The following is a 27588-nucleotide window of genomic DNA, read 5'->3' as shown; positions in this document are numbered from 1 at the left end:
TGTTGACAAACATGGAACCACTCTACAACTGTGAACCTCCCCCACTCAGTCACCTTGCTCAAGAATATAACATTTGAGACTGGCTGATAGTTAATGAAATCTCCTAGGTAGGCTTCTTTAGTAGTGAATGCACCATAAGAACATAAGAGAAGCCATGTTGGATCAGGCCAATGGCCCATCCAGTCCAACACTCTGTGTCACACAGTGGCCAAAAAAATTATTATATACACATACATACATACACACACACACACACACTGTGGCTAATAGCCACTGATGGACCTCTGCTCCATATTTTTATCTAACCTCCTCTTGAAGCTGGCTATGCTTGTAGCCGCCACCACCTCCTGTGGCAGTGAATTCCACATGTTAATCACCCTTTGGGTGAAGAAGTACTTCTTTTTATCCGTTTTAACCCGACTGCTCAGCAATTTCATCGAATGCCCATGAGTTCTTGTATTGTGAGAAAGGGAGAAAAGTACTTCTTTCTCTCCTTTCTCCATCCCATGCATAATCTTGTAAACCTCTATCATGTCACCCCGCAGTCGACGTTTCTCCAAGCTAAAGAGCCCCAAGCGTTTTAACCTTTCTTCATAGGGAAAGTGTTCCAACCCTTTAATCATTCTAGTTGCTCTTTTCTGGACTTTTTCCAATGCTATAATATCCTTTTTGAGGTGCGGTGACCAGAATTGTACACAGTACTCCAAATGAGACCGCACCATCGATTTATACAGGGGCATTATGATACTGGCTGATTTGTTTTCAATTCCCTTCCTAATAATTCCCACCATGGCGTTGGCCTTTTTTTATTGCAATTGCATACTATCTTGACATTTTCAGTGAGTTATCTACCACAATCCCAAGATCTCTCTCTTGGTCAGTCTCTGCCAGTTCACACCCCATCAACTTGTATTTGTAGCTGGGATTCTTGGCCCCAATGTGCATTACTTTGCACTTGGCCACACTGAACCTCATCTGCCACGTTGACGCCCACTCACCCAGCCTCAACAGATCCCTTTGGAATGCCTTACAATCCTCTCTGGTTCTCACCACCCTGAACAATTTAGTGTCATCCGCAAACTTGGCCACTTCACTGCTTACTCCCAACTCCAAATCATTTATGAACAAGTTAAAGAGCATAGGACCCAGTACTGAGCCCTGCGGCACCCCACTGCTTACTGTCCTCCACTGCAAAGACTGCCCATTTATACTCACTCTCTGCTTCCTATTAATTAGCCAGTTTTTGATCCGCAAGAGGACCGGTCCTTTTACTCCATGACGCTCGAGCTTACTAAGGAGCCTTTGATGAGGAACTTTATCAAAAGCTTTCTGGAAGTCAAGGTAAACAACATTTATAGGGTCTCTTTTGTCCACATGTTTGTTCACCCCCTCAAAGAAATGTAACAGGTTAGTGAGGCAAGATCTTCCCTTACAGAACCCATGCTGAGTCTTCCTCAATAACTCGTGTTCATCAATGTGCCTACTCATTCTTTCCTTGATAATGGTTTCTACCAACTTTCCCGGTATTGAAGTCAGACTGACTGGCCTGTAATTTCCCGGATCTCCTCTGGAACCCTTTTTAAAGATGGGGGTGACAATTGCTACCTTCCAGTCCTCAGGAACAGAGGCAGATTTCAATGAAAGATTACATATTTTTGTCAGAAGATCCACAAGTTCAACTTTGAGTTCTTTCAGAACTCTTGGATGTATGCCATCCGGACCTGGTGACTTATTAGTTTTTAATTTGTCTATCAGTTGTAGGACCTCCTCTCGTCACCTCAATCTGACTCAGGTCTTTCAACACCCCTTCCAAAATAAGTGGTTCTGGAGCAGGCAAACACTTCTCATCTTCCACAGTGAAGATGGAGACAAAAAATGCATTCAGCTTCTCAGCCATTTCCCTATCCTCCTTCAGTAATCCTTTTTCCCCTTGGTCATCCAAGGGCCCCACTGCCTCCCTGGCTGGTTTCCTGCTTCTAATATATTTGAAGAAATTTTTATTGTTGGTCTTTATGTTTTTTGCAATATGCTCCTCATAGTCCCTTTTTGCCTGCCTGATCACAGTCTTGCATTTGATTTGCCACAGCCTGTGTTCCCTTTTATTAATCTCACTTGGACTAGCTTTCCACCGCTTAAAGGAGTCCTTCTTACCTTTTACAGCTTCCATTACTTTGTTTGTTAACCATGCAGGCCTTTTCTTATACCTGTTTGTGCCTTTCCTAACTTGTGGTATATATTTTAACTAAGCTTCTAGGACTGTAGTTTTAAATAGCCTCCAAGCTTCTCCAAGGGTTTTGACTGTATTTACCTTTCCTTTCAGTTTCCTCTTCACATGCCTCCTCATCTCAGAGAATTTACCCCTTTTAAAGTTAAACGTGGTTGTGCTGGTCTTTTGGGGCAACTCTCTATTTATACAAATGGTGAAATCAATAACGTTATGGTCACTGCTCCCAAGTGATGCGTTCACTTTTACATCTCTCACCAAGTCTTCGGCATTGACCTGTTTTAAGGGGGTAACCACCACCCCTCTCTCAAGGAGACATTAATTATACCTCACACCCAGTCAGCCACCCCCCAACAGATTTAGAAAAGACAAGAGCCATACAAGCAGGTGGTAGGCCCCAAACATCCAAGGATTCTCTCCACATCATCAGACTGAATAAACTGAAAAGTACCCTAAACAATTGGACAAGTTGGCACCCTGGTACCATCTTACTCTGTCTCTGCTAATGTAGAGTCCAAGTTGGTATGGATGTGAGCGATTTTATCTGCGTAATAAATAAGAAGACATTGAATTTATATCCTGCCCTCCACTCAGAATTTCAGAGCAGCTCACAATCTCCTTTATCTTCCTCCCCCACAACAGACACCCTGTGAGGTGGGTGGGGCTGAGAGGACTCTCACAGCAGCTGCCCTTTCAAGGACAACCTCTGCCAGTGCTATGGCTGACCCAAGGCCATGCCAGCAGGTGCAAGTGGATGAGTGGGGAATCAAACTCGGTTCTCCCAGATAAGAGTCCGCACACTTAACCACTACACCAAACTGGCTCTCTTAAGCAAAAGTAGGCGACTTCCCACAGACCATACCCCTGCAGGCTCTGAACAACCAGAGCAGCATCACTGGCCTACAATGTATGGACACAATGGTGGCAGAAAATAATTGTTTCTTTGCTTCCATCACCACCACAGAATACACTTTAAAACGAGGTTTAGCCCATGTATTACCGAATTCATCTAAAGTTTTCCTTCACTGTTATGATAGCTATTTCCCTGGTCTTTCCATCCCTCAGTAAACCAAGGGGATATCTGGATGCTAATACCTGAGAGAGGGCACCAGGAGCAATTGTGTCAACTTCCTGTGTCATTTCTTCATTCTAGGAGTCAACAGGGCATCAGCAGGATCACCAGCCATATCAACAAGAATATCCCCTACGACCATCAGGAAGCCATTTGGATCCATCACACTCTGGAGCAGATCATTTTAAAAGATTGCCCACTCCTGCAAGCTCTTGGTATCCTTGTAGTTCTAAACCTGAGCAAACAGTATTCTGTTCATGACGACCAAGGAGCCATCATTAATTCCTCCATCCTCAAATGACATTCATTCCGACCATAACAAAATACCAGATCAAGAGCATAAACTAAAGAGGGTGTAGGACCACTTATAACCTATGTCATGGAGGCCCTGAAATCCTGAGCTATACCTCAGAATGAACGTTGAAGTCCCCCAGGACAGCAAGGCCATCTCTATCAGCTCCCCCAGTCTAGCAAGGCCATCTCTATCAGCTCAGGCAGGGAGACTGTTGGGCAGAGGAGTGGGCAGCACATCAACAGAATCCAGATCCTGTTTCCCAGTCCCAAATTAGGTACACAGCTTCACAACTCAAAGTGTCTTGGATGGGGCACCACACTAGGGGGTTAGAGTCCTTATAGGTTACAGAAAGGGCTTTTTTGTAGCAGGAGCTCCTTTGCATATTAGGCCACACACCCCTGATGTAACCAATCCTCTGGGAGCCTCTTACAGTAGGCCCTGTAAGAAGAGCCTTGAAAGCTCTTGGAGCTTTCTACGAAAAAGGCCCTGGGTTACAGCAACACTATCTCCCCACCTGCCAGACTTGTGCTGATGGAACACTGCGGGTGGAATTCAGAGAGGTTAAGCATCCCACCTGCCAAGTCTCAGTGATACCCAAGATACAGATATAGTCCATCAACCTGAAAAATTCACATAACATAGCAACGTGAACACATTAATGCCAGAACTATGTAGTCATATCAATTGCCTATCCCATCACTACTTTCTCTTTACTGCTTCCTCTTTAGTCCTCTTTACTGCTTTTTATATGCTGGCCATCAACTTCTGAACCTTCAAAGTTCTGTTGCCAACAAGCTCTGCCAGCCACGTAATTCTTATCCCTTGCAGTTCTGTGCACTGTTTTTCCTGTTTCTCTTCCCCAATCTCATGCCCCTTGTGCCCTGCTCAAGCCTCAGTCCTTCATTAGGGTCAAACCCAAAAATGAAAAAAGAAGAAATAAGCCTAACCCCAAACGAATTGAATTAAGTATCAAAAGGTTAAGAAAATATAAACATACAGGTCAAATAATTGATTTTTAAATTGATTAACAGTATTACTTGGCCTGTATTTTTATGTTTTCTTAACCTTCATTAGGGTCATCACAGGAGACCAACTGCTGATACATGAGTTTTCTTAACAAACGGATTTCTGGCAGATACAACTTTGTCATTAAGTGGTATGATAATTTCCTGTACGTTGTGTGTGTGCATGTTTTTGTTTTTTGCTTTCTTCTGGGATCCCATTTCAGTGTTTTCCCCCTATTTCCCCATTTCCTATATATTCAGCATTCTATTTTATTAAAGCGTTTTATTAAAAATATTGCGTTTCTCTGCTGTAGAAAAACTTGTTCATTTTATCTTCATTACTCAAGCACAGCCTTCTTTCTCAGTCTCTGTTACTGTAATGACTCCCTTTCATGAGCGTTTCAGAGTCTATTTTCAGTGCCTTCACTATTTAGCAGACAACAAGCATATTGGAGGCAATGAGATAATCAGCACACATGCCATATGTTGTAAACTAGCCTTCAAGATCTCAAGCTATACCATCCAAAACCTAAAATGCATTTTGCAAGTCCAAAATGTAGAGAATAATTTGCAGGAACACCCTGTCAAAATGGGAAGAGCATAGCAGGGCCCACTTTTGCTCTGTGCCAGCCCCACTGGGCCTGGGCTGGCCCAGAGGATCATGGATACAGCAGTGGCTGGCTGTACACTGTGCAGTCCTGAGCATGGTGTGACCAGTCAGTAGGGGCATGGGTGTGAAGGTACCCAGCTACCCACTGTGCCGTATAGAAAAAAAGGGGGCTCCCTGAGTTTAAGCAAAACTATAATAGAAGAAATGTCAGGGTGAAATTGTACTATCAAAACATTTATTACAAGAAAATATTTGGGTGATAGGAAGAACCTTGTGGCCTCTACTTTTAAGTTCCTGTGTGCACTCTGATTTATTTTTCTGTGAACTGTTTGGATTCATTTTAGTGCAAACTGTTTGGGAAAAGAGGTTATGTTAAAGTGCCTGCATGCACTCTTGTGTTTTTTATTGCAGTCTGTCTATAGGTAGAGGTTTTGGAATACTAAAGTGCCTGTGTGCACACTTCTATTTTTCATCATAGACTGTTTTAGAAGTAGAGTCTACTTAGAAGTAGAGGCCACAAGATTTTTCCTATCACCCATTTTTTTTCTTGTAATAAATGTTTTGATAGTACAGTTTCACCCTGACATTTCTTCCATTATAGTTTCCAACTGTGCCAGCCGGGGTGCAGGACATCTGGCACAAGGTAGCACAGTGGTGCCTCCTTTCTCTCCAGCCAGCTCTTCAGCCTTCCATTAGGTAAGGAAGTGTGGTGACAGGATGAGCATGACTTTGGGAGGGGCCCTTTTCCAGAGCTGTTTTGGCCTCCCAGTTCCAGTAAAATTTCTGTTTATGTATATTTGAAAACCACATTGATGGTAAAGGCGATTCCTAGCTTAAATATAAGCTGATGTTCAGGAACGCCCAGTTTTGCTCCAGTATAATACAAACAGATTTGCAAATTTAGAGCAGAAACAGATAGAATCATAGAATCACAGAGTTGGAAGGGACCCCCAGGGTCATCTGGTCCAACCCCCTGCACAATGCAGGAAATTCACAAATACCTCCCCCTAATTCTAGTGGAACTAGTAGATACTAGTAGAACTCTTTCACCTGGCTGTGCTTAATGGGCTCCTGGTATCTTTGGTGAACTGTATTTTTCTCTAACCGAGGTACTGTCTTTGTTGCACAAATCCATACCTCTAGGAGCTGATCGACCCAACCATGTTTGAGGAAGAGAAATCACTCTGAGGTGACATTTCCCTTTCACATTTATGTGGAATACTGGTCTTGGAAAGAATCTGCACTCATTAAAATTCCATGTCCTGAAAAAAAAACACACTTTGGTTGCAAGATCCTGCTTTGAGAGTGTTTTAATTTTACAGTGTTGGGTGTATTTTCAGAAGATCATTTTTCACCTGATGGCTACTGATGGAAAACGTCATCTTAGGGTGGCTCTTCCACCTCAAATATGTCATTTGAGAACAGTGGAGTGTCATTCAGCTCTAGAGTAAATGCCATGATGAATCAAACGGGATGCGTTTCTAGAAAACATGGCTTTCCAGTCTCTATGCTCCATTCAAGAACAAAAGGCTCCTCCAAGCACAGATTGAGACTCCAGTCCAGACAACATCTGCTCATATCCACCCCTTGAGTGGAAGATGGGAGTGGGGGGGATATCAATAGGTCTATTATGTATTTTCATTTCCTCCTGTCCTCCCTTTTGATACTGTAAGTGTAGAGTGAACAAATGATCAAGTGCTCCTACCTTGGGTTTGAAGGCAATTAATTTCAGGACCATCTCAACGGTGAAGAGGCCGGTGAACAGCATGTTGAGGATGTTCATGGCTTCCTTGAAGAGGCAGCTCTGGCCATAGTGCTGAAAAACGAACATTCCATTTGGCACTCAGGTTTTTTGGGCTCATCTTACTTTTTTCTTTTGTAAAGAGCCTCTCCTCCCCCCGTTTCTTTATGCGTTCCTTCTTTTTAATGAATTGGGTTTTTAAAAACAATTATTTGTTTATGCATTCCTTCTTTTTAATGAATTAGTTTTTTTAAAAAAGGGTTTCCCCTGTGGATCTCTGCATAGCTTTGAAATGCCTTCCCATGCCGATTTCCTATGTATGGCATTAGAATGGCCTCTTCAGAAGCCTGAGAAGCTTGCATTTCTAGCCTTCATGCTTTTCAAGGCCCAAAATACAGCAGAGTACAGGTTTCCAGCAATCGTGAGCACACAGTATTCATATTACTCATTTCAAGTTTACAAAACACTTCAGTTGTTCACAACGGTTAATAAGTTAGGAGTGTTTTTGGTTCTTTGTTTTGCCACCGAGTCACAGTTGACTTCTGGCCATGCCATAGGGTTTTCAAAGCAAGAGATGATCCGGGGTGGTTTGCCATTGTCTGCCTCCATGTCATGACCCTGGTGTTCCTTGGTGGCCTCCCATCCAAATAATGGCCAGGGCTGACTCTGCTTAGCTTCTGTGATCCGGCTAAACTGAGCTATGCAGGTCAGATCAGGGGAATACCAGTTCTCAGAAGAAGAAGGAGATGATGATATTGGATTTATATCCTGCCCTTCACTCAGAGTCTCAGAGCGGCTCACAATCTCCTTTACCTTCCTCCCCCACAACAGACACCCTGTGAGGTGGGTGGGGCTGAAGGGACTCTCACAGCAGCTGCCCTTTCAAGGACAACCTCTGCCAGAGCTATGGCTGACCCAAGGCCATTCCAGCAAGTGAAAGTGGAGGAGTGGGGAATCAAACCTGGTTCTCCCAGATAAGAGTCCGCACACTTAACCACTACACCAAACTGGCTCTCGCACCCCTGATCACCTGCCACATCCCTGATCATACTACCGCACCTGATCACCTAATTCTCCATAATTATACATCTAACAAATAATTCTATACACATTTTTAGCCCTCCCAAATGTCGTAATCAGAATACAAAGTGACTGTGCACTGTTGCCACAGATGTTCAAGTGCCTTTTCCATCCACAGTTCCAGTCCTTGAGAAACAAGCAACGTTTTGTATTATAACCAGAGAGCAATGCCCAGTGAGTTCCCTTCTCATTCCTGACCTACCTGCATGGCCAGGCAGATGGTATTCAGCAGGATGAGGATGAACATCAGGTATTCAAAATAGGTGGAGTTCACCACATACCAAACTTTGTACTGGTACTTGTTTTTGGGGATGTACCTTCGCAGGGGGCGGGCCTTCAGAGCGTATTCTACACACTGCCGCTGTAAATAAATTAAAAAAAAAACCAGATGCTCCATTTGTTTTTTAAAAATTCCCCAGCAATTTGTCAAGTGTGGTATTTTTTCAGTCTGAATTTTTCGAACTGTTGACACTTTCAGAGGATGGTGGAAGACAGGAGGGCCTGGCGTGACTTGGTCTATGGCATCACAAAGAGTTGGACTCGACTGTGTGACTGAACAACAAAAAATAACCCACCAAGAAGTGTGTTTGTGGATCAAGGAAGAGCAGCGCTACTTAACAATAACAAATACTCTTAAGGCATTTTAAAGATTAACAACATCATTATGGAATAGGTTTTTTTTTGGACTAGGCCACAAAAACGTGTCTCAATATATCAGTCAGTCTTTAGAGCATTATGAGACTGCAACAAACTTAACATAGCTACCCCTCTGGAATTTGTCACAAATAACAGGGAAGATCGTTAACATTTATACATGGTGTTTCATGTCTTCCCAAGTGCTTTGCCAACAGTTCTATAATCAGTATTTTTATCTCTACAGCATGTGTGTTGGTGTGCATACAAAGCAAATAATATCTTCTCTAATGACATTCAGTGGTTCTGTGGCTGTGTGAAGATTCTTCTGTTTAGAGCTAACACCCAGAGTCACTATTCTTCTAGTGTGCACAGCATTCTGTATCCATCACTAACAATAAAGAGTCAAGTATTTTCCTGGGGACAGGAAAGGTTTCCTAAGTCACCCACTTAAATAACTTGCCCTCCTCAATTTACTCTGAATAGCTTGTTACAGTTGAAAAATCAAGAAAAGAAGGAGAAGAGATTGAATTTATACCCTGCCCTTCATCAGAGTTTCAGAGAGGCTTACAATCTCCTTTCCCTTCCTCCCCACAACAGACATTCTGTGAGGTAGATGGGGCTGAGAGAGCTCTCAGAGAACTACTCTTGAGATAGCAGCTCTTTCTAGAAGACTGACCCAAGGTCGCTCAGCAGGTGCATGTGGAGAAGTGGGGAATCAAACCCAGTTCTTCGAGATTAGAGTCCACGCACTTAACTACTACATCAAGCTGGCTCTTAAGAGAATTTGTAAGCAGCTGCTGCAGAAAGTTGAATGCATCATGATTCAAGGACTCAGCAGATGCCTTCTTGAGAATAGGGGAGATTTGAAAGGGCAGCACTGACCTCACAGGCATCAAGTCTTTTAGGCTAAATGATAAAACATTGAAAAGGTTAAACCTTGATAGATTGAACGATGAAACCCTGAAAAGCAAATTGGGTTTATATAAATTGTTGGGTTTCAGGAAACCTTTGCATTTAGCAACACTTATTCTGTGAGCCACAGAACTGCTACTGTCTTCCAGAAAGATATTTGCTAGAAAGAAGGACAACAAAGAACCTGCCAGTTCTCCAACTGCTTGTGTATCCCTCCTGTCTTCCGCTCAGCCTGCCAGCCAAACACTCCACAAGGAAAGTTATGCACTCTGAGAAATTCATGCAACCCCAAAGACATTAGCCTATTTGCAGAGATCTAATATCAGAATTTAGGCTCACATGTGAGCCACTAACAAGAAACTAGCTGCATTTAGATATCACAGACATACCATAATCAGGGCTTTTTTTGTAGCAGGAACTCCATTGAATTTAGGCCACACACCCCTGATATAACCAATCCTCCAAGAGCTTACAGGGCTCTTCCTACAGGGCCTACTGTAAGCTCTTGGAGGATTGGCTACTTCAGGGGTGTGTGGCCTAATATGCAAAGGAGTTCCTGCTACAAAAAGCCCTGACTGTAATTAAACCAACGTCTCAGCATAGCTGGTGCTCATATGTTCCTCTTGCTCTTCTCAACTCATTCCTTTCAAGGGCGGTGCTTGGTTGAAAATGTCCTGGTTTAATTAAGCTGCAGCTGTATGAACGAGTTTGAGTGTGTGTGAGGGGGAAACAAATTTCAATTGGCCAAGGTACCTGCATTCAGGTGCTTTGGCAAACTGGAGTTTGACTGGAAGAAGGAAGAGGTGGCAAGGAGTGAGGAGAGCCCATGAGCACAGCAAACAAGCTCCGTCTGTGCCCAATGTCAACCAACTGCTGTTTAAGTACTGTTTGTCATGATGTCCAAACCCAACCATTTGTTTTACTTGCGAGAGAAATTCTTCCAAAGGCCTTTGGACCACCGGATGCACTTTGTTCCTCCAGTCCCATCGTGAAGCTGTGATGTTACCTGGTTCTTGTCCAGCTCACAGTTCTTGTACTCCTGTTCTCCTTGCTCCTGAAAAGTGACGATGACGAAACCAACGAAGATGTTCATCATGAAGAAAGCGATGATGATGATGTAGATAATGAAGAAAATGGAAATCTCCACCCTGTGGTTATAGATGGGTCCCACATCTTCCAGATGGGAATCAATAGATCGATACAGCAGTCTAGAAAAAGGAGAGAATCCCAAGACAGACACTAAGGGCACTTCCAGGCAGCCCTACCTCAGGGGATTGGGAACATTGCTCTAAGGGGTTTTTCAGTTCACACTGGACCCTGCTAGTCCACAAGACTCACAGTGTTCAATGCAAGATTTGTGTGATCTGCACAGTCTTTGTCACCAGCTCACTGTAATAAGCATGGAGGTAATTCAGGAAACTGTAGGGGCCACTGCCTTTCTTTAGGATACTCATAAAATTGCCAATGAAACCTGCAGTACTCAACTGGAAGCAAAGCTCATTGGCATGTATCGTACCACTCTGCACTGCAGAAGAGCTGCTTCAGTTGGAGAGAAGCTCCTTTTGCTAGAAGAAGGCTACAAACTTCACTAAGTGGACTGGCTGGATACAAGCCACTGAACAAGTATGAGATTATTAATGCACTGAAGCAGGGGTGGAATTCTAGCAGGAGCTCCTTTGCATATTAGGCCACCCCCCTCCAGATATAGCCAATCCTCCAATAGCTTACAAGGCTCTTTTTTGTAAGCTCTCAGAGGATTGGCTACATCAGGGGTGTGTGGCCTAACATGCAAAGGAGCTCCTCCTAGAATTCCACCCATGCACTGAAGCAATTGCAAAAGTAGCTTAACATGCCAGTTTCTATGCTGGGGTGGGGGAACTTTGATTTCACCAAATAAAAAATGGTTCTGTGAATTAGCTTTACACACTCACTCTGGCCAGCCTTCAAAGGTTGAAACGGTGAAGAGGGCCATCATGGCAGTAAGGACGTTGTCAAAATCAAATTTGCTATTCTCCCAGTATCGCTTGTGGACCATTGGTTGGGAGACCTCCCCATCCTTGTAAGTAATAAATTTCCCCCTGTTCCGAGAAAAAAGATAGGGGCGGGGGGGAGGAAATGAGATAATTAAGTTTTTGGCATCTTGACTGGTCCATGGGAACATGTGCAGGTGGTCTGGCCACATATAGAGAACTCACTTGCACTCTGCCTCTGTTTGTTTGGAGCTATCACTGCAGCTGTACAATTTGCCCTGGAAGAAGATGAAAACAGGAATGTTTAGATTGTTTAATTATGGATACCACATTTTTTAAAATAGTGCCTGATGAAGAAATAATGTGTTTTGTGTTTCCTTCACCCATTGACATTTAAATAGATGTGAAATGACTGCCCCCAGTCCAAAACCTTTCCTTACTTCTATATTGCTCTCCATCTGATTTCTGCACAAAGTTGGGCGCAGGTAACACAACAGGGCAGAGGCAGGGGCAGGAAGGCAACAATGTGTTGTTGTGAGAAAAAATTGTACTACATGAGTGAAAAAAACCTATTGCATAAATTAGTTTTTTAATAAGATTATTTCCATAACCTTGTAAAAATCTCAGAATGAATTCTTTTAAACTATATTTTAAGGACATTTTAAACATTATAAGAGAAAACAGAATCAAGTCAAATTTCATAACAGAAAATGTCCTCTATTGAGGTAGCCAAGGCCTCCAGAGAATAGGTCCACCCTTCCCCTTCCCATATACTGGTAGACCTGGCCTTTGGAGAACAGATCTACCCAGCCCATATTGGTCTATATTGGTCGACCTGGCCTCAGACCACCACCCTGTGTTGAGCCTTAGAAAACATGCCAGCACTTGGGGGTGGGGGTGGGGAAAGACACTTGCAGTTGTGAAATATGTGAAATATGACAAATTTACAGGTCGATTACAGAGGTGGAGCAATCACTTTCAGACCCCAGCCTAACCTAACAAACAGGAAGTTGCTGAAATGTTACCAACCTGCCCAAACTATTTATTTATTCAAGTATTTGTACCCCACTTTTGCTGTGACTCAAGGCAGCTTACAAATCATACTGAAAAGCATAATAGGAGTGTGCAAAACAAATAGATTATTTTCGTGCTCCATTATAGCCCTTGGGGACCATTACAGTCAATGGGCCCAACAGGCTATATTGGATCTGGGAGCATCTGGGGCTCAGAGGGGGGGCTGTTTTTTTAAGTGAAGGCACCAAATTTGCAACATAGCTGCTGGCGCCTCTTCTCAAACCCCACCCCCGAGTCTCAAAAAGACTGGACCAGGAGAGGAAAAAAAATTTCAATGGAGGGGAAAAAAAATATTATGAGCTGGAAGCTAAAATTTTATCTGCCAGTGCCCCATAGCACAGCTTAGAGGGAACACCATTTGAAATGACATTTTCTGCTTTCAGTAGATCTTTATGAAGTTAATGAGTTAATTACCTGAGCAGTCGGGTTAGAACTGATAGAAGGAAGTACTTCTTCATCCCAAGGGTGATTAACACATGGAATTCACTACCACAGGTGGTGGTGGCAGCTACAAGCGTAGATAACTTCAAGAAGGGATTGGATAAGCATATGGAGCAGAGGTCCATCAGCGGCTATTTAGCCATAGCATATTGTTGGAACTCTCTGTCTGGGGTAGTGATGCTCTATATTCTTGGTGCTTGGGCGGGGTGGGGCGGGGGGGGCAACAGTTGGAGGGCTTCTAGTATCCTGGCCCCATTGATGGACATCCTGATGGCACCTGGTTTTTTTGGCCACTGTGTGACACAGAGTGTTGGACTGGATGGGCCATTGGCCTGATCCAAGTGGCTTACATTCTCCGTTCCCTTCTCCTCCCCACAACAGAAACCCTGTGAGGTAGGTGGGGCTGAGTGAGCTCTGACAGAAACTGCTCTTGAGCAGAACAGCTCTGAAAGAGTTGACTGACCCAAGGTCACTCCAGCAGTTGCATGTGGAGGAGTGGGGACTCAAACCTGGTTCACTTAATCACTATACCAAACTGTCTCTAAATATGACCGCATTGTCTAAATATATAGTAGTCTAAATATGGCTGCATTATGGATCTTTATAGGGCGGTGACATCCTCTGTCTATTTCCAGTCCTTTTCCTAATAACCCCTAGCATGAATTTACCCTTATTACTGTTATTTAACATTGAATCAATATTTTCATTAAGCTATCCACCATGACCCCAAAAACTTTTTTCTGATATGTCACTAACAGTTTGGGACCCATCAGTGAATGTTTAGTTATGATTTTTCACTGTAATGTGCATCACTTTATATTTTATCCAATTGAATTCCATTTGCTGGGTTGCTGCCAACCCATCCAGTTTGGAGAGATCCTTTTGAAGGTCTTCATAATCTGGTTCTCATCATCCAGAATAATCTGGTGTCATTACAAACTTGGCCACCTCACTGCTCATTCCAAATCATTTATGAACAAATAACACCAATCCCAACCCTTATGGAACCCACTGCTTACTTCCCACCTTCACAATAACTGTCTAGCTTTTACTCTCTGTTTCTGTAATTTCAGCAGTTTCTAATCTACAATAAATTCCATTCTCTTATCCCATGACTGTTCAGCAAACTAGATACCTGGAACAGTCTTGTTTTGAGATGTTTTACCACTTTTCCCAATGCCTTTTTTGCAGCTATCCTCAGCTTTTTCTCCAAGTAACATCTCACGGGTCAACAATCCTGTCAGATCTGCAGGTATCCAAGATGTTGGCATATATTGTGCAGACTCTTGCAGACACAATTCAATGCTCCCCTTGTTTCCACATGGCCACTTCTGCTGTAGCAGCTGATACTAGTCGCTTTCTTCTTACACATAAGAAAGGCTGCTTGTATCAGAGGCAGTGTATCATAAGCAAATGTTTCCAGGCTGGAGATGTCCAAGGGAGCCTTCTTGTTGCTCATGAAGTACCCACAGTGATAGCTATTGTCAGGGGTGAAATTCTAGCAGGAGCTCCTTTGCATATTAGGCCACACACCCCTGATGTAGCCAATCCTCTAAGAGCTTACAAAAAAGAGCCTTGTAAGCTCTTGGAGAATTGGCTACATCAGGGGTAGAATTCTACCCCTGGCTGTTGTCATCTTGGATACATGAGTGTTTGACTAGGAATGTGGGCCCATGTGATCCAAAGTGGCAGTGCTCATAGTGTACACTCTTCATGACAGCAACTTCAATACTTCTTAGAGAAAGTGTCATTTGAAACGTGGTCAAAATGTTCAAGATAGTTGCCAAAAATGGAAGCACAAAACAAAGAGGAAACTGAAAACTAATTTCCATTCAGCCTTAATTCTGAAGCACATCCAGAATGTTGATTAGCTTTGCAGAGTTTATGGCAAATAAACCAGTCATTTTAACACTTCTGTTTTATTCGGCTAAGAGCGGTGCTTCAGGCAATTCTTCATAATCCTTTTTCTCTATGATTCTCAAATAATTTCTGCATGTGTAGTGTGGAATAGTGGCTACAGAACTGGATTAGAATCTGGGAGACCCAGGCTCAAATCCTCACTGTGCCATGAAGCTGACTGGGTGACCTTAGGCCAGTCACTATCTCTCAGTGTGAGTTACCTCACAGGGATGTTATGAGAGTAAAATAGACAGGGGTGGTCAACAGGGCTTTTTTTGAGCAGGAACACACAGGAACGCAGTTCCGGCTGGCTTGGCTCCAGGGGGAGTGGCTTAATATGCAAATGAGTTAGTGCTGGGCTTTTTCTACAGAAAAAGCCCTGGCGGTCAATATATACACCGAGTTTAAAAAGGGAAAAATAAGTGAGGAAGAAGTAAGAAACACATTCCATGGCTTTACCTTGAACAACTGAACTCCAATGCAGGCAAACATGAACTGCAACAATGTGGTGACAATCACAATGTTCCCAATAGTCCGGATGGCTACAAACACACACTGGACAACATGCTGCAAACAGAAGTTGAGAGAGAGTCAGCAGAGGGATTATTTAAACTTCCCAGGGTTTGACACAAATAAACAAACAAATTGCAATAATCCTGTCAGATTGCAATTGTTGTGGGGGAGGAAGATAAAGGAGATTGTGAGCCTCTCTGAGACTGAGATTCGGAGTGGAGGGTGGGATATAAATCCAATATCATCATCATCATCATCATCATCATCATCATCATCATCATCATCATCATCATCAATATTTTCTTCTTCAATTTTCCTCTAGGAATGGAAAACTCTTATTGCCTGTATAGAATGTTTGTGTAAATAAACAGTCCAGAGACTTATCAGAACCAATGTTAACCCACAGCTGTCTCACAATAGCTGGGGTATTTCCAGTTTTCTTGAATCCTCATCAAGTTTTTAAGCCTTGCTCTCGGGGAGAAAAAAAATGAATGACACAACATACCCTAAGGCAGTTGTAACTAAACCTTTTAGTAACCGGATCTGACAACAATATGCCACCTTTGTCTAGATCAGGAATGGCCAACAGGCACCTCAGATCCACTAAGTGATTTTGAATGTGAAAACCGTTTGGTGGGAGAAAAGCCTATTCTCTGCTTGTCATGCTGACTTTCCTAATCCACAGTGCCAGGGTGCCTGCTTAGTATATAGAGATGCCTTCAGATACACACATGGCTTACGCTACATTATCCAAGACAAAGTCAGTAGGCAACATTCCAAGACAAAGTTGTGTAAGTGGGTCTGGGCAAATCCTTACTTTCACCCCTGGCTCACTTGGGCCAAGGGCAGGTTTAATCCTCATCCAAATGATGCCCCCCTTCTATTTTCTACTGTGTAAATGAATAGCTTGTCCTGCAGTCTTACAGATAAAAATACTGCACTGCACTTGAGAACTGCATCACTCTTGAGGGTATAATCAGTCTTCACCAACAGTCAGCGCTGGACCAACGAGTAACACAAAGATGTGCTATGCCCCACCCCAGGCCCTACACACCCATCATAATGGAAAGTGCTTTGCTGGTATATCACCAAAGGGTGATTAACAGATGGAATTCATGGCCACAGGAGGTGGTGGCGGCTGCAAGCATAGGCAGCTTCAAGAGGGGATTAGATAAACATATGGAGCAGAGGTTCATCAGTGGCTATTAGCCACAGCATATTGTTGGAACTCTCTGTCTGGGGCAGTGATGCTCTGTATTCTTGGTGCTTGGGGAGGCCACAGTGGGAGGGCTTCCAGTGTCCTGACCCCACTAAAGGACCTCTTGATGGTGCGCTTTTTTTTTTTGCCACTGTGTGACACAGAGTGTTGGACTGGATGGGCCATTGGCATGATCCAACATGGCTTCTCTTATGTTCTTAATATGTAACTATGTAGCTCAGGAGATCTGGACAGCCAAACAGAATGGAAGGTATATTAATTCCTCCATTTGCCCTAAAGAACCCATGTAAAATCACAGGAAATTAGCACATTGGCTGCAATAGATTTGTGAGATTCCCTCTAACCTTCAGTCCTTTGGCTCTGTTGATGGCCCTCAGTGGTCGGAGCACTCGCAAGACTCGCAGTATCTTCACTACATTGATGGCACTAGACCTAGGAAAGAATAGCAACAGCGGATCAGGTTTTACAGTCCACGTGGGAACAATCTAAAGACTGAAAATTGTCTTTGTTCCCCAAAAAAGTCAAATGTGCATTATACCTGCTAGGTGGTAAAACAGGCTTACTTATGGTTGAGCAGGAATTTGAACCCAGATCTTGCCCATACAAGTCCACCCTCCCCTTTTCAGTACACTAGTTCTGTTGTAGTTCTTCAGATAAAAGTCTGAAAACCATGAACAATTTCAGCAGAAGTCTCTTTAGTTCTGTAGTACTTCTATTGTCATACTTGATGTTATAGCATAACCATGAAACATATGTCCATTATACTCTCTACAATCTGTGCAATTAATATTGTGGGCAGGGCTCTTTTTTTGTAGCAGGAACTCCTTTGAGTATTAGGCCACACACCCCTGATGTAGCCAATCCTCCAAGAGCTTACAGGGTTCTTAGTACAGAGCCTAGTATAAGCTCCAAGATGATTGGTTACATCAGGGGTGTATAACTTAATCTACAAAGGAGTTCCTGCTACAAAAAAACCCCGATTGTGGGGTTGGGGAAATATATAAAGAAAAAAGGAAAGGTCCCCTGTGCAAGCACCAGTCATTTCTGATTCTGGGGTGATGTCGCATCACAACATTTTCACGGCAGACTTTTTATGGGGTCGTTTGCCATTGCCTTCCCCAGTCAGCTACACTTTTCCCCCCAGCAAACTGGGTACTCATTTTACCAACCTCAGAAGGATGGAAGGCTGAGTTAACCTCGAGCCGGTTACCTGAACACAGCTTCTGCCAGGATCAAACTCAGGTCATGAGCTTTACCACTGCAGCTTTACCACTCTGAGCCACAGGGAAATATATACTTTTGTACAATTATGATGTGATACCTTCTGAGACTGGCAATAGAGACCTTATTCGTTTTACTGTTGCAGCTGTACCTTGGCTAGCCATTGACAGACGGCACTGTTCACATTTGCATTCCCTCGTATTTTTTGACATTTATATTGTTTTAAACTTATGCCTTAATTTTGCACTTAATGAAGTCTTTTCCCATTGAATAGTCCATTACTTGAGAAAGCACTTTCATGAGTAAGAGAGAGAGAGTGGAAGGAGCTGTTACCTGCTTTGCTGCTGAACTGAATACTGAAATATGTTGATGAAGAAGGAAGAAGAGAGAGCTTCCTCGGACATGATGCCAAATGCAGTGTGGATACATGACAAAAACGGCGCCAAATGGCAATCAGCAGAAGATAGTCTTAACAATGATGCAACAAAACTCATGCTGTTTTAGAGAAAGGAATTCATGATACAAAAACTGCAAAAGGCAAAACCATCAGAAATACCAATCACACTCTTTGGTGCTTCTTCAATAATAATTATTGCTATACATGATCGTAACACAATTGAGTTGTTGTTACAAACCAAACACCTTTTTACAGTTTTCAATATACTGCTTCCGGGCTGCAAAATCCAATATAAAATAGCATTGAAATCTTACAGTTAGCATAAAGAATGCTTCTGGGCACTTTGTAGACTTCAGTGCTATTTTATATTGGATTTTGCAGCTTGGAAACTGTAGACTGAAAGCTGTAAAAGATTTTTGGGTTGTAACCACCAACTCAGTTGTGTTATGGTCATATAAAGCAATAATTATTATTGAAGAAACACCAAATAGTGTGATTAGTATTTCTGAATTTCTGATGGTTTCCCCTTTTGCAGCTTTTGTATTGTGAATTCCATATATGCTAAGGGCCCCCTTAACTATTGTTTCAGAGAAAGGAGCATTTCAGCTAATTCTCTAGTGACTTATGTCTTTAAAGTGTTTCACTGAAGACCCATTATGTTTTCCTTGCATCCTCCTCAGGACCATATTTGCAGATATGCATTGCAAAGTGTGTGCTGGGAAGTTATTTTTCAGACATGAACAGGCTTGATTTGGATCAGGACCACGGTGTGTGAGGAGAAAAGGACTTCTGACTCCCCCACATAATTTCCTCACTTTGAAATGACCACGGGCAGCTGATGCTAGACTCCTTGGAGAAACCACGTATACTCATTCACAGGACTTTTTTTTGTAGCAGGAGCTCCTTTGCATATGAGGCCACACACCCCTCATGTAGCCTATCTTCCAAGAGCTTACAGGGCTCTTAGTATAGGGCCTACTGTAAGCTCCAGAAGGACTGGCTACATCAGGGGTGTGTGGCCTAATATGCAAAGGAGCTCCTGCTACAAAAAATGCCCTGCTCATTCAAGTTTCCTAAAAGAGACAAATATCAGCTCCCTTGGTCTATTTTAGGTTAGAAAAATAGTGTAGGGGTGGGAGGCATAAACTTCCTTTCCCCTTGTGCCACACTTTCCATCTGAATCAGGTTTATGTGTTCCTGGAAGTTAAGTTCCCAACAGAACTCACAACTGTTGTCTGACTGCACAGACTCAAGGAGGACACGAAGAAAACCTAATGTAGCTTGGACCCCAACCTATCGCTTGTTTCTGCCAAGTGCTAGGCACTCCAAATCTCACCATGGATTAAGCCTCTGATGCATCACAACACGTGACTTGCCATGATGATTTCTTGATCAATGTGGAGATAAAGAAGTTCTTCCTTCTCTTGCCTCTACCTCTTCTTAAATCACATCTGCTTGTTGCCTTGCTTACCCCAGTTTCCATGTCCATTACACCTGGTTGACTGATTTTTTTCCCCTTTTGGTATTTTTGTATTTGTGTGTGTGTTTGTATGCATGTGTGTGTGTGTGTGCTTACCTAGAAGTCATGGCTTACATCTGGTGACCTCTACTGGGGAATGGAGGACATTCAGAGAAGTGGCTTGATATAACCTGCCTCTGCCTCTCAGCCCTATATTTGTTTTTTATCTAATTTGTAATAAATACCTGCAGGCCACGGGTTTGTTTGTTTTTTTGTAGAAAAAAACCTAGCAGGAACTCATTTGCATTTTAGGTCACACCCCCAACATCACCATTGTTTCACACAGAACTTTTTAATAGAAAAGGCCCAGCAGTAACTAATTTGCATACACCCCTGACACCAAGCCAGTTAAAACTGCGTTCCTGTGCAAGGAACTTGTGCATTCCTTCTAAAAAAAAGCCCTTAATACATATATTTTTTTATATTTGATAATTTATGTTATATGTTTTTAGTTGATAGTATTTGGCCCTTATATTTGTGGTATCTTAGTTTCTTAATTCATCTTGCTTGGGTTAAGTTTTTCTTTCCTTCTTTATGTTCCCGATTCCTTGGAGGCCTCATGAACTGAAAGTCATCTTTATGACTAAGACCCAACTGCTCTCCTGAGATTAAACCAGTCCATCTGTAGTGCCTAAATTGTGGCAGATGCAACCAATGTTATTTGCAAAATACATTGAAAAGGAATCACAGGAGGCTCTTATGTTTCCTGGATTGACATCCTCTGGGACTTGAGACAAAAGCCCCTTTGCAACCAGGAAAGGCTCCACTGGGTAGCAGTGTGCAGACACAAGGGTGGAAGAAAAGTGAATTTGCTTGGCTGCCATCACTGCCTCAGAGTAGCCACAATAATGTGCTGTCCCCTGGGTTGGTTGCATTTGCTTTGAGTCTTTCTCCACTTTGCTTTGAGTTTTTCTCCAGCCAAGTGCTTTGCCTCCTTTGGGCCACCTCAAACCAGTTCTTCTGCTGCCATTCCTGAAGAATGAGAGCATCCCCTGGGGGCTACAGGCCTGGGTTTGCATCCTGGTGGTTATTTCAGTAGCCAGTGGTGAGGTCTCCTTTGCAAGCTCTGTCTGAGCGGCCCTGCTGGAACATTGGCAGCAGGCACCTCTGCAGTATTGGGCATTCCCTGGTCCCTCTGGTCCTCCATGAACTCCTTCCCTGAGGACCCAGAATTGAAGTCACTAGGTTGGGCAGAGGAGGTCATGGCAGAGCCCATTTTGGTGTAGTGTTTAAGTGCACGGACTATTATCTGGGAGAATTGGGTTTGATTCCCCAATCCCCACTCCTCCACTTGCACCTGCTGATGTGACCTTGGGTTCTCTCAAGGCTGTTCTGCTCAAGAGCAGTTCTGTCAGAGCTCTCTCAGCCCCATCTACCACACAGGGTGTCTGTTGTGGGGGAGGAAGGTAAAGGAGATTGTAAGCCACTCTGAGATTCAGAGTCTCAGAGTGAAGGGTGGAATATAAATCCAATACCTTCTTCTTATCCCCCAGGCAATTTAATATTATTTATTCTATTTGAAGCAATTGGGAGAGGTATGGGTTGTGATGTTACCAATATGCAGATGGTATCCAGCTCTGTCTTTTCCACTTAATTCTAAGAATGCTGTTAATGTTCTGAACTGGTGCTTGGAGTCTGTAATAGGTTGGATGAGGGCAAAGAATAGGGTTGCCAAGTCCCCTCCACTTTGTGTGTGTACGACGCAATGACGTCACCCAGAAATGATGTCATCATGCCGGCGACAGCACTCGTGGCCACTCTAGGCATTTCCGGGAAAGCTCTATCGTTTTCCAGGATGCTCTAGCCATTTGGGAGGGAAATACTCTATGGTACCTGTTGTACCATAGAGTTTTCTCTCCCAAATGGCTACAGCGTCCAGGAAAACCATAGAGTTTCCCCAGAAATGACTAGAGCGGCCACTGCGCACTGGTGCCAGGGTGATGACATCACTTCCGGGTGAAGTCATCACATCGTCAACGTCGGGGGAGGTTCCCCCCGCTGGCCCAATGTCAGCTGGCGGGTTGGGAACCTCCTGGGTGGGGGAACCCCCGTCCGGACTGGGGGCTTGGCAGCCCTAGTAAAGAAGCTAAAACTTAATCCTGACAAGACAGGTTCTCTGGGTTAACAGAAAGGCAGACCAGGGATTTCAGATCTCCCTTGTCTCTGATGGGGTTATACTCCCCTTGAAAAGTTCGCAGCCTGCGAGTGTTGCTTGACAAAGCAGTCACCTTAGAAAACCAGGTGGCTCCTATGGTTCAGACAACTCAGTTTGGGCAGACAAAGTACAATCTGATACAGGAGAACTGGAAGGGGAAAACCATCAGATGCATCTGTGCAGGAGGTAGTTATGGCACTGTTTATTGTACGCATTCACTGTTTTAACCACATTCTTTTCTAATTTCTATAATCCAGCCTTTGTACTCCTTATATCGTGTCTTATACTATTTTTATTGCATGGTTTTTTAAATTTATATTCCCATTTTATTATAATGTTTATTATATTTCTTATGCTGTTCCTATTGCATTGCTAAATTTTATAAGCCACTGATGGTGCGTTCACACTACACTAAATACTGTGTTTTGCAACTGGATTTTTACTATGTAAGAATAGTAAAAATCCAGATGCAAAATGCATTTTTAGTGTAGTGTGAACGCATCCACAGTCTCAGCAAGAAAGGCGGCATAAAAATAAATAAATAGCACTAAGCAGCAACATCAAACTAAATGATACAGCAGACATGGCCTCCTCCTTCCTCCCAGGAAATTTCCACATCCCTTGTGGACAACAGATTTTTCCCAGCTGAAAATGGCTCACTCACTGGATCCCAAAGGAGATGAGAGAAACGCTAACCACCAGCAGGTCCAGGATGTTGAAGTAGTTCCTGCAGAAGGATCCTTTGTGAAGGAAAGCCCCGTAAGCTGTCATCTGCAAATAATCACATGAAGACACAAACAAACTTCCTCGTTAACGCATGTCCAGGAATCTCCACTCACAGCAAGCTTAGGGAGGGGGGTGATAGAACATGGAGCTGAAGAATGTAGATATTTTATTCCAAAGTCTCACAGAAATTAGATGCAAGGAAGAGGTAGTTAAGATAGCTTTCAAATGGGGGGGGGGGGGACCAAGGAAAAGTTGCAAACTAGTCCCCAGCCCATTTAAGGAATAGCTGTTGATTTGCGATCTAAAGTATCTCTTTTCCTTTTGAGATACAATTTACAGAAAATGCAAAGAGCATGCATTGTAACAGTGTAGGTGTTTCAGATTATTTTACAGACATTGGTTTTTATCATCTTTTAGTGGGTGCTTTTCTCACAAGCTCTTTCACTACTGAGATAATGTAATTGGCTCTAGTATCTTCTTTGATGTGACTGATGAGGCCCAAATTTAACAACATGATTTGTGCTGCTGTTAATGAAGGGTAGTCTGAAGTCCGCTCTTTCATTCCTAGGTTATCAGCACATAGCTTGACAGGTCCAAGAAACAGCCTCACACCTGCCGTTTATTTATTTAAAAAGCTTCTAGCCCAGAGATCCTGCAAATTTTGATTTTTGAATTTGTTTGGCAGATGTGGCAAAATGAAAGGACTTTTCTTTTTCTTTACAGAGGCAACAAAAAGAAACCAACGTATGAAAGCATTCCCTGCAACAGGGACTTCAGCATGCCTCCTTACATATAAATAAATACATTATATCTAAGAATTCTACAACACTTGCTGGGATTTGAAGAACAAATCGTCTTTACTATATGGACATATTCCTGCAACCACCTCAGGTCAGGGTACTCTCAAGGCTGGAGAACCCAGTAGTTTTCAGTTAGCTCTATCCGTGGTATTTCTTTTTTCTTTTTAAAATGTGCTGAAGGGAGTGGAGAATAAATTAAATTCATGTCACCAAAAAACCCAAATGACATTAGGAAGAACTAACCATCCATCCATCAGGCAGAAATCAGAAAGGAAGTATAAACTCCACACTTTTGAGCAGAATTTATACAATGGGATATAACTGATTGTGGGGAGGGAGGGTTCTTGCCATAACAAAGGAAGTAAAGATGCCTCTTGGAACTTGCATTTTTGTATGGCAATCTTAAAAGGAAGGAGGAGAAACCATTGAAATTGAATTTGGGGAGGGGTGAGTTGAGTTTCAGTACAGTAGAAGGTAATATTTTTATTCCTGCTGAAGGAAACTGATGTGTAATCTCGTAGTAACTTTTCTACTAAGCTCGTGAAACCCCTGGAAAATTAATAAAAATATTCTCACTTGTAGCACTCTGTGAACTCAAAGACACTCATTAATGCTCATCCAGTACTTGTGGGAGAGGTAACATGGTTGAAGAATGAATGCATTTCGGGCTATTATGTTTTCTTTTTAGTTAACTGTGATTGTACAGTCAGTACCAACATAGTGATTCTGTTTATAGGAGGGGACACTATGGTGAACAGTACCTATGAGGGAGGGGCACAAACTGGGAAAACGGAAGTTTGTGAAGGTTTATGGGGTCCCATGAACCACAAACCTTTCCATTTAACAAACCAGTTCAAGGGTCATGGTTTGTGATGTGGCACAGCTTACAAAAGCCATTTAAGGGGTTCCCTTTAAATGGCTTGTGCAAGCTGTGCAGCAGTGGTGGCACAACTTGCAAGTGAAGTCAGAAGGCATGGCTTGCAAAAGACATTTAAAGGGATCCCTTTAAATGGTTTTTGCAAGCCACATAGTGGCAGCATGACTCACAAGTGAACTCAGAAGGCATTTAAATGCCTTCTGAGTTCACTTGCTAAGTTGCGCAGCCATGGCAGTGTGGCTTGGAGAAGGCATTTAAAGAGACCGCAGTCTCTTTATATGTCAGGGATCCCTTTAAATGGTTTTTGTAAGCCCCACTGCCACTGCTGTGGTGCGCCTTGCAATTTAAATGCCTTCTGAATTCACTTGTTAAGTTGTGCTGCAGCAGTGTGTCAGCTGACATGAACCATACAAACCTCTCAAAGCCATCTGGGAGTTTCCTGAGAGGTTCGTGAACCACAAATCAGGCTTAGTTTGTGATGAATTTTGGTTCATAATTTGGTTTGTGTCCATTCCTAGCGTCAACAGAAAAGTGCCAAGGCATAATCACCCCATGAAGAATGATTCCTTGGATTTCCTTCACCTCAGTTTACATTTGCCCTTCACAGTTACACCTGTAACATATCCACATGATAGATAAAATTGTTCCTAGAAAAATATCTCTAAGGGATTTTACTTATATGTTTAGAAATTGCTCCTGGTTCCACAGATGTTAAATGAGGCTTAAAATATACTATCAGTAGTCTAAACAGATGTATTCAAAAGGAATTTTACAGCTTGGAACACACTGGTTGCTGCCCGAATGGTTTTCTTTCTGGTATGCTATTTGTAAATTATGTTCAAATCTGTGTAAATTTACATGCTAATGGGCTACAGATGTAGCTTGAAGGGCAAATCCATGTTCGTTATGCCATAAGAACGTTGCCTTTGAAGCAGCAGAAAGCCGGATGTATGGGTGATATCATCTGCCATTCCCAAGGCTTAGTAGAAAAGAAACTCCACAAAGAACAAACTTTTTGCATAAAGCCAAAGTTATCCTTGGTTATCCAAGTTGCCTTTGCTGATCACTGTTTCAAATATCAGACTATTATTTTCAGAAAATATGTACCATGAAGAAGAGCCTATTTTAATTTTGTCTGCTATCAAAATGTTATAGCATGCTATTGTGTAGCCACTTGGGTGGGATATTTCCTGGGGAAATCACACAGGTGTAATTATGACTATAGGGGTAGGAGGAGAACATGGACTTTGGGAAGGGGAGAATGTTGAGTTCTGGGTCCTGTAGAAAGCAGGCACTACTGCTGAGCTCCAGCTCCTTAATTTGACCAGTGTGTACTAAAGATTTGGGCTGAAGGATAGTCTCATAAAGGGATTGCTGGCAGAAACTGCTGAAGAGCTCTTTTCTCTAAGTTAAAAGTCGCACACCCAGGTAGGATCAGAACATTACTAAGCACAGAGAGGAGTCTTTGGAGCAATGTATGGGAGACTGGTTAACATGACTAATTAATGGAGGTGTTTGCTCTACTACACCTGGTGTGCACAGAGTCCTTGGGAAAGCTCATGGGAAATTCCCTCTCCCACCTTTTCTAGCGGATCTGTCTGGATGAAAGCAAGAGTTCTACCCAGATTGCATTCCATTCTCTGCCATTGATTCTAAATACACTGGCATTTCTTTTGGTTACTTCAAAGATCTACATGTTACATGCAAATATGTGTATTGAAATAGGCAGGGGTGGAATTCTAGCAGGAGCTCATTTGCATATTAGGCCACACCCCCTGATGTAGCCAATCCTCCAAGAGTTTACAAAAAAAAGGCTTGTAAGCTCTTGGGAGGATTGGCTACATCAGGGGTGTGTGGCCTAATATAAAAGGAGCTCCTGCTAGAATCCCACCCCTAGAAATAGGTATTTCTTCTGGGAAAACAGCTTTGGGAAGAGTCGGATATCAGCAATGAATCACTGAAAAGGAGAATCAGAAGAGAATCAGGGAGTTTTTAGCTGCTGCAACTCCCGCCTCTCCTCTGCAGCCCCCACCAACAGGATTCTCTACAAGTTTTTGAAAGCCATTTTCCCCAAAAGACATAATGGGAATAAGATTGGGAAATACCTGGAGATTTGAAGCTGGGGGAGGGTGGGGTTTGGGAAGGCCCAGGATATCCTGCCATAGAGCCAAGCCTTCCAAAGGAGCCATTTTCTCCAGGGGTCATCTGGAAATTTTCTTGGTTGTCTGGAGATCAATTGTTATGGTGGGAGATCTCCAGATGCCACCTGGAGGCTGGCAACCCAAAATGTTGCCTTCAGTAACTAGCACTGTAGACTAGTTAGGTTTAAGTCCAGGAGCACCTTAGAGATCAGAAAGACTTTTGGGGAGCATGAGCTTTCGAGAGTCCAAGCTCCCTTCATCAGATCTGGCTCTCAAAAGCTTGCTCCCCAAAAATCTTATTGGTTGCTACCCCTTTGAAACTAGAATTGTAAACTGTCCCTCTGGTCATTCTATGATAACTATGGAAATCTCGTGAGCTGCCAAGCTGAACCACATCCACCAGCCAAATATTGCAGCTTGACAGGCACTTGGTAACTCCCCTGTTTTTGTAGTTCCAGGCACAGAGCATTAACAAATGTATTGGCCCCTTTTCGGGTTACTTCGATTGGCAACATTCAGCTAAATGTGCTAAGAAGTGCGGGCCTGCTCCTACCTGGACTGCAAAAGAACCAGACAAAATAGTGAAGACAACATATGAACCGTGGAGAAGGAAAAAGGCTATCTGGGGTCATTCTCTTTCTCCTACGAGATTTCATATAATTAAGTTCCAGCTAATTTGGGGCACGTTCTACATAGCAAAAACTCGCTACAAAAATAAATTATTTTTAGGAAGTTAAAAAGGTATTGCATCTTGAAATGGGGGGGGGGGCATTGAGCTCTAAAGCATATGCCTTTTCTTGAGCTTCCTATCTTCTCTGATTTGATACTCTTTCATGGCAGAGAACCTAACAATTGCAGAAACCAATGGGATTTTAATCCTGAAGGGAAGGGTGGAATTCTCGCAGGAGCTCCTTTGCATATTAGGCCACACACCCCGATGTAGCCAATCCTTCAAGAGCTTACAAGGCTCTTTTTTTGTAAGCTCTTGGAGGATTGGCTACATCAGGGGTGTGTGGCCTAATATGCAAAGGAGCTCCTGCTAGAATTCCACCCCTGCTGAAG

The 27588-nt window shown here is 43.0% G+C and overlaps 1 protein-coding gene across 1 annotated transcript in view; it reads right to left on the bottom strand.

Annotated features, from left to right (window-relative positions):
* Positions 1-27588, bottom strand: part of LOC132575754 (voltage-dependent L-type calcium channel subunit alpha-1C-like) — a 621373-nt gene that overhangs the window by 97566 nt on the left and 496219 nt on the right. Inside the window, exons 22-29 of the mRNA XM_060244444.1 lie at positions 22647-22753; positions 17035-17122; positions 15418-15525; positions 11770-11822; positions 11506-11652; positions 10581-10782; positions 8229-8387; positions 6911-7021 (exon numbers count right to left, since the gene is read on the bottom strand). Coding sequence (XP_060100427.1) covers positions 6911-7021; positions 8229-8387; positions 10581-10782; positions 11506-11652; positions 11770-11822; positions 15418-15525; positions 17035-17122; positions 22647-22753 — 975 coding nt within the window. The remainder of the gene's footprint in view (positions 1-6910; positions 7022-8228; positions 8388-10580; positions 10783-11505; positions 11653-11769; positions 11823-15417; positions 15526-17034; positions 17123-22646; positions 22754-27588) is intronic.

This window comes from Heteronotia binoei, chromosome 8 (assembly GCF_032191835.1).
Source record: "Heteronotia binoei isolate CCM8104 ecotype False Entrance Well chromosome 8, APGP_CSIRO_Hbin_v1, whole genome shotgun sequence".
NCBI lineage: Eukaryota > Metazoa > Chordata > Lepidosauria > Squamata > Gekkonidae > Heteronotia > Heteronotia binoei.
The sequence above is the reverse complement of the archived record's forward strand: the minus strand, read 5'-3'. Positions and strand labels throughout refer to the sequence as shown.